This window comes from Oncorhynchus gorbuscha, linkage group LG26 (assembly GCF_021184085.1).
Source record: "Oncorhynchus gorbuscha isolate QuinsamMale2020 ecotype Even-year linkage group LG26, OgorEven_v1.0, whole genome shotgun sequence".
Classification (NCBI taxonomy): Eukaryota; Metazoa; Chordata; class Actinopteri; order Salmoniformes; family Salmonidae; genus Oncorhynchus; species Oncorhynchus gorbuscha.
In genome coordinates this window covers 18,745,917-18,753,517 of record NC_060198.1, presented here as the reverse complement: position 1 = coordinate 18,753,517, position 7,601 = coordinate 18,745,917, and the positions used below count along the sequence as shown (strand labels likewise).

The 7,601-nt window shown below is 39.6% G+C and overlaps 1 protein-coding gene across 1 annotated transcript; it reads left to right on the top strand.

Annotated features, from left to right (window-relative positions):
* The first annotated feature begins 429 nt into the window (after positions 1-429).
* LOC124015791 (zinc finger protein OZF-like) lies at positions 430-7,601 on the top strand. The gene is made up of 2 exons (XM_046331259.1): positions 430-1,004; positions 4,719-7,601. The coding sequence occupies exons 1-2, from the start codon at positions 674-676 to the stop codon at positions 5,774-5,776; spliced, it is 1,389 nt and encodes a 462-aa protein (XP_046187215.1). The 5' UTR covers positions 430-673; the 3' UTR covers positions 5,777-7,601.

The window sequence follows — 7,601 nt, the reverse complement described above, 5'->3', positions numbered from 1 at the left end:
TCCACTTATGACCAAGTTCCAGCCTCCTAGCAGAGAGGTAACCTGGTTTTGGGCTAAAATATCCTGGTAGTGGGTAAAGTTGATTTATTTTATACATACATTTTTTGCTCATATTGATCAAGGGTATCAATAACTAGGTGCTTATTTTTTATATATTTGATATATATATTTTGATATTTGACTGAATCAGAAATACAGATGTGGAGTAGATGTTTTAAATTCTCATAAAAAATCTGAACTAATCAAACAACACTTGTTGCTCTTTGTACGTGTTGATATAATATTCATATTTAATGGAGAGAAAAAAAAGTTTCCCTAAACTGCTTTATAATATTATAATTCAATGAAGAATAAAAAAGTTTTCCCTCCTCAACTGCGTTTCCTCCCTCCAGACAGCAGATGGCGATATGTGTCTTTCAGGCGATGTTTCAAGTGTCACGTATAATCTCCTGGACGGAACAACTGCAGCCATCTCGGTAGCTCGCTAGACAACAAAGTCGGAACATTCAAGATCTTTAGACAATTTCGTGGTTTAATTGCCAGTATGATTTAAACATACTTATGTGGAAACAACTAGATGCCCATTTATTTTAATATTTACGTTGTAAGTCAACTGGCTGGTTAAGTTAGCACTAGTCTGGTAGCTAATGCTAACCAGCTATTATCCCCGAACATGAGTTCAGTAAACTACTCTCCTCCTTTTCTCTGCTGGACGGAGAAAGAAGCTCTGGTAAAAGAGGAGGAAGAGGAGGCTGTTAAAATACAAAAACAAGTAGATGGTGAGGCTGTTACCGTGAAAGATGAGGAGGAAGACGCGTTCAGAGTGAAAGAGGAGGAGGATGTTACTGTGAAAGAAGAGGAGGATGCAGTTTTTGGAATAGAGGCTGAAGTGAAAGAAGATGAAGACGTTTTTGGAATGAAGGATGAAGAGGGGGAGATTATTGTCACATTAGAGGAGGACGAAGAAGAGAAGACTGGAGATCTGATTAACACCAGTAAATACAGTGAGTACTATCTTATAGAACAGGGACATTGATCTGATTAACACCAGTAAATACAGTGAGCACTATCTTAAAAAACAGGGACTCAAAACTCTGCCATTGTTAAACGAATGTGTGATTTTAAAAGGGCACTACACTTGAATATGTTTTTGTACTGTCGGAATTGTTCATGACGTACTCCAGTGATAAAAAAAGAAGAAGAAAAAAGTGATATATAAATACAGTAAAGTATAAACACACTAAAGGGAAACAAATACATTTTTTGAGCTAAATGTTTTTTAGACAACTGCAAACTAGGAGTGAGTGATGTCATACTAAGGCATTCAATGAGTTGGCTTCGATAGGATATCGCGATGTCATCCAACAGGAAACTGATCTTCATGTGAAATTCATTATTCCTTTTTAAATCCTTCCTGTTCTGTCAAGTTGGTTGTTAATCATTGCTAAAAAGCCATTTTCAAGTCTTGCTAAAGACTTTCAAGACGATTTAAGTCCAAACTGTAACTAGTCCACTCAGGAACATTCAATGTCATCTTGGTAAGCTCCTCCAGTGAAGATTTGGCCTTGTGGTTTAGGTTATTGTCCTGTTAGGACAGTGTTTTGTATTCAGATCTCTGAAATGCTCTCTAACTACGGAACATTTAGTGTCTCCTTATATTATTTTGGGAAAACCGTTTTCATGGGCACAGAAATCCTAAATAATTTCAGAGTTAGCTAAATCCAATGGTTCTAACCTAGTCACCTTAACTTTATTGACAAAACCCAAATGGACACTGTCATTAATGTGGGTTCTTCAATAATTACACATCATTCTTAATACTAAAGCTGTTTAGTTACAGTCACATGTTCAACTATCATCAGCTGATCCAGGAAATCATTTTCTGAATGACAGTCACATGACAAACATCATGACATGCAACAACAACCAAAGTGCTTCTTCATTCATTACTCTGGTAAAGACAGTTATGCCGTGCTCCACGTTGGACCCAACATCCCTAACAAATTGATGTTTGTGATGTGTTATTGTCTGCTTGATTTACTGTAGGGTCATATAAGTCTGTTTGGACACAGAGATACTTAGCTCATAATGTGTAAAGAATTGTCCCTTGATGGATAGGCTATTGTACAACACACAGAGCTATTTTCCCTCATTCGGGACATTTAGAATGACAACCCATTACAGAGTAGTCTAGTGGGATTATTCACAAAATTATCTGGTTATGAAATGTCATGACAAAGACATTTTAGTTTCCATGTTTCACCTGAAATATTAAATTATTTATAGTCTTAGGTCTATGTTATTGTTGGATGGAGTTATGGGTCCTACAGTAGGTCTATGTTATTGTTAGGTGCAGTAATGTGCCAATTTGTTAAACACTTAGTGTACAAACCCTTATTTTCAGGCTGATCGCAAAGCTAGCCAGAGAGAATTTTACTGGTTGAAGTATTTCTTTAACTATAAAGCAGTTGATTTGAGACAATAACACAAACATTTTAAGCAGGTGATTCAAGCAAGCCTTACAATTACAGTGGGGCAAAAAAAGTATTTAGTCAGCCACCAATTGTGCAAGTTCTCCCACTAAAAAAGATGAGAGGCCTGTAATTTTCATCATAGGTACACACTCAACTATGACAGACAAAATGGAGAAAAAAAATCCAGAAAATCACATTGTAGGTTTTTTAATGAATTTATTTGCAAATTATGGTGGAAAATAAGTATTTGGTCAATAACAAAAGTTTATCTCAATACTTTGTTATTTACCCTTTGCTGGCAATGACAGAGGTCAAACGTTTTCGGTAAGTCTTTGCAAGGTTTTCACACACTGTTGCTGGTATTTTGGCCCATTCCTCCATGCAGATCTCCTCTAGAGCAGTGATGTTTTGGGCCTGTTGCTGGGCAACACGGACTTTCAACTCCCTCCAAAGATTTTCTATGGGGTTGAGATCTGGAGACTGGTTAGGCCACTCCAGGACCTTGAAATGCTTCTTACGAAGCCACTCCTTCGTTGCCGGGTGGTGTGTTTGGGATCATTGTCATGCTGAAAGACCCAGCCACGTTTCATCTTCAATGCCCTTGCTGATGGAAGGAGGTTTTCACTCAAAATATCACGATACATGGCCCCATTCATTCTTTCCTTTACACGGATCAGTCGTCCTGGTCCCTTTGCAGAAAAACAGCCCCAAAGCATGATGTTTCCACCCCCATGCTTCACAGTAGGTATGGTGTTCTTTGGATGCAACTCAGCATTCTTTGTCCTCCAAACATGACGAGTTGAGTTTTCACTAAAAAGTTATATTTTGGTTTCATCTGACCATATGACATTCTCCCAATCTTCTTCTGGATCATCCAAATGCTCTCTAGCAAACTTCAGATGGGCCTGAACATGTACTGGCTTAAGCAGGGGACACGTCTGGCACTGCAGGATTTGAGTCCCTGGCGGCGTAGTGTGTTACTGATGGTAGGCTTTGTTACTTTGGTTCCAGCTCTCTGCAGGTCATTCACTAGGTCCCCCCCGTGTGGTTCTGGGATTTTGCTCACCGTTCTTGTGATCATTTTGACCCCACGGGGTGAGATCTTGCGTGGAGCCCCAGATTGAGGGAGATTATCAGTGGTCTTGTATGTCTTCCATTTCCTAATAATGTCTCCCACAATTGATTTATTCAAACCAAGCTGCTTACCTATTGCAGATTCAGTATTCCCTGCCTGGTGCAGGTCTACAATTTTGTTTCTGGTGTCCTTTGACAGCTCTTTGGTCTTGGCCATAGTGGTGTTTGGAGTGTGACTGTTTGAGGTTGTGGACAGGTGTCTTTTATACTGATAACAAGTGCAAACAGGTCCCATTAATACAGGTAACGAGTGGAGGACAGATGAGCCTCTTAAAGAAGAAGTTACAGGTCTGTGAGAGCCAGAAATCTTGCTTGTTTGTAGGTGACCAAATACTTATTTTCCACCATAATTTGCAAATAAATTCATTAAAAATCCTACAATGTGATTTTCTGGATTTTTTTTTCATTTTGTCTGTCATTGTTGAAGTGTACCTATGATGAAAATTACAGGCCTCTCATCTTTTTAAGTGGGAGAACTTGCACAATTGGTGGCTGACTAAATACTTTTTTGCCCCACTGTATAATCCAAAAGTAGTGTGAAATACACTCATAATCAACCTGTAAATGGAGGCTATATTTGCTGTCAGCCTATGAGAACTCCCCTGGTGATGAATTACTTAGACACAGAGCTTAATGGAGGTTTCCTTGAGTAGCATTCCTGATCTTGCGCTGTAGTGTTCAGAATACATTGTGGAAATCTAAAATCTTCGCTCACCATTTTGGCTCCAGGCAGATATACCACATCCATAACTAGCGGTTTCCTCATTAGCATGGAGGAGTTTCTGCAACCAAATTGTGTGTGCATTGCCCTCGTGCCGCAGTTTTAGCAAACACAGTAAGGGGCCTATTGGAGACCAAAAGTCGTCTGGCACACTGCTTAGGATTTCAACAACTTGAAAAACGTTCTAGCCTGCAATCATCGATGATTTACTTATGACTAAATCTGACTATTGTTGCTGTCTTGACTGTCTTAATTATCAAATTTAACAGATGTCAATTGATGTACAACTTCATGGGTACGCTCTGAGCATCACCTTTTACCTCAAATAAACAGTGGATTTCTGCTGTTGTGGGCCTTTAACCATCTGTCTGACTTTGTCGTTCACACAGTAGAGAGATGTGACTATCGTGGATCCTCTGGGGAGCCTCAGCAACATCATGATGCTGACGAGGCAGAGAAAAGACTCTCCAGATCAGAACTCCTCAAGAAACACCAGCAGAGACCCACAGGAACGAAATCTCACTGCTGCTCTGACTGTGGGAAAAGATTGAACTCTTCATCAAACCTTAAAATACATCAAAGAATTCACACAGGAGAGAAACCTTATAGCTGTGATCAATGTGGGAAGAGTTTTACTACATCTAGCAATCTAACTATACACCAGAGGATACACACAGGAGAGAAACCTTATGGCTGTGATCAATGTGGGAAGAGTTTTACTACATCTAGCTATCTAACTATACACCAGAGTACACACACGGGAGAGAAACCTTACGCCTGTGATCAATGTGGAAAGAGATTTATTCTGCTAGAAACCCTGAAATCACACCAGAGAATACATTCTGGAGAGAAACCTTTTGGCTGTTATCAATGTGGGACGAGTTTTTCTCACTTAAGCAGCCTGATAGGACACCAGCGGGGACACACAGGAGAAAAACCTTATAGCTGTGATCAATGTGGGAAAAGCTTTACTACATCTAGCAATCTAACTATACACCAGAGAACACACACAGGAGAGAAACCTTATGGCTGTGATCAATGTGGGAAAAGTTTTACTACATCTAGCAATCTAACTATACACCAGAGAACACACACAGGAGAGAAACCTTATGGCTGTGATCAATGTGGGAAGAGTTTTACTACATCTAGCAAACTAACTATACACCAGAGAACACACACAGGAGAGAAATATTTTAGCTGTGATCAATGTGGGAAGAGTTTCGGTCAATCTGGCCAACTGACTGTACACCAGAGAACACACACCGGACAGAAACCTTATAGCTGTGATCAATGTGGGAAGAGTTTTGGTCAATCTGGCCAACTGACTGTACACCAGAGAACACACACAGGACAGAAACCTTATAGCTGTGATCAATGTGGGAAGAGATACTCTAGTAAAAGATCTCTGATCAAACATCAGAAAATACATGAAGGAGTTGTTTCATGATATCAATGAAATAATGTCACAATGTAGATTATTTTAACATTATATCAGTAGTATTTTAATGAATGTCAACGTAGAACCCTAAATGTTTGCCCCCTGTTCAATTGATTTTAGCCTCATGGAAACAATCCAGGCTCTGAATTGAAAGAGTTACTATTTATGTGATTGAACAAAAAGTGACTAACAAAAAAGAGTTTGTTACACTTACCACGTTGGTGACCCACTGGAATTTAAATGCAACACTTCAAAATGTAGCTAGCAGTTTACCACGTTGGTGATCGACTGAAATCACAATGTAGCTAGCAGTTTACCACGTTGGTGAGCCACTGGAATCACAATGTAGCTAGCAGTTTACCACATTGGTGACCCACTGGAATCACAATGAAACACTCCCAAATGTTTAGGTTTTCAATATATCACAAACTGTTTCTGCATTTTGGTTATTAATTTGGACACGTTAAAACTGTGTTTTGACATTGCGCTATTCCAATTTAGCTAAATGTAATTGAAAAGACGCTGAAAATAAGACTATGCCCGACGTCCAATATATATTCGGTTGAAAAGATGTCTTTTTGGGTAGATTTTTCAATGACTTGAAAACAACTTAATTTCAACATACTTGCAGACTATACACATGGATGCAGTGTAATAAATTGGTCTAATCAATTTTATTAACAATCCTACATCCCTCCAGTATTTCTTTACAACATTCAAATGCTAATTGTCTTTATTGCACTACTGAAGAAGCATGTCTCAAATCACCTCATTTAAAACATTCAGCCTGACAAAAGATACATGTTTAATTATTCCATGTCTCACCATTAAGTTCAGTATTGCTAATACATATTAACAAAGGGGTTTACATTTCTTTTGATTTTCATATTTACAATTTATGTATCATTTAGTAATCATAATTATTTATGCAACCAGCTGACAATTTTTGGGTACAATTATATTGACATTGTGAAATATTGACATTATATTGACTTTGTGCTTTTAAAATATCAGGGTTCCTTCTCAGATGTGCCAACCCAAATGTACTAGAGCATGACATTGGGGACTGGGGCCCGATCCAACAACATGCCTATCTCGTGAATCCTGAAAAGGGAGAGAAGCTCTGCAGTGAGGTGGAAAGTTACTACGGATATTGCAAGAGTTTCCTCTTGAAATCAGACATGTCCGTGGTAAGGACAACTTGGTTGCTGATTGCCTCAAGGGCGGGCAGTCAAAAAGATTTGTGTTGGGACTCCCGGGTGGCTTAGTGGTTAAGCAACCGGTAAGTCCGTGGGGCGACGCACAATTGGCCCAGCGTTGTCCGGGTTAGGGAGGGCTTGGTCGGTAGGGATATCCTTGACTCATCGCGCACCAGCGACTCCAGTTGCGGGCCGGGCGCAGTGCGCGCTAACCAAGGTTGCCAGGTGCACGGTGATTCCTCCGACACATTTGTGCAGCTGGCTTCAGGGTTGGATGCGCGCTGTGTTAAGAAGCAGTTCGGCTTGGTTGGGTTGTGTTTCGGAGGACGTATGACTTTTAACCTTCGTCGCTCCCGAGCCCTTACGGGAGTTGTAGCGATGAGACAAGATAGTAGCTACTAAACAATTGGATACCACGAAATTGGGGGGGAAAAGGGGTAAAATAAATTTAAAAAATTGTGTTTTGCGTTTAGGCAGTGAGTTGCAATGGATCACAGTTTATTTTGACTGTACGTTTTTCCTGTATTGGAGATTAGTTTTGTTTGGGCTCGTTCCAAGGGGAGGACAGTTCTAGAAGCTAGTGAGTTTTAGAATTGTATAGAAAGAAAAAGGAGAAAAAATGTATACGATTGTAT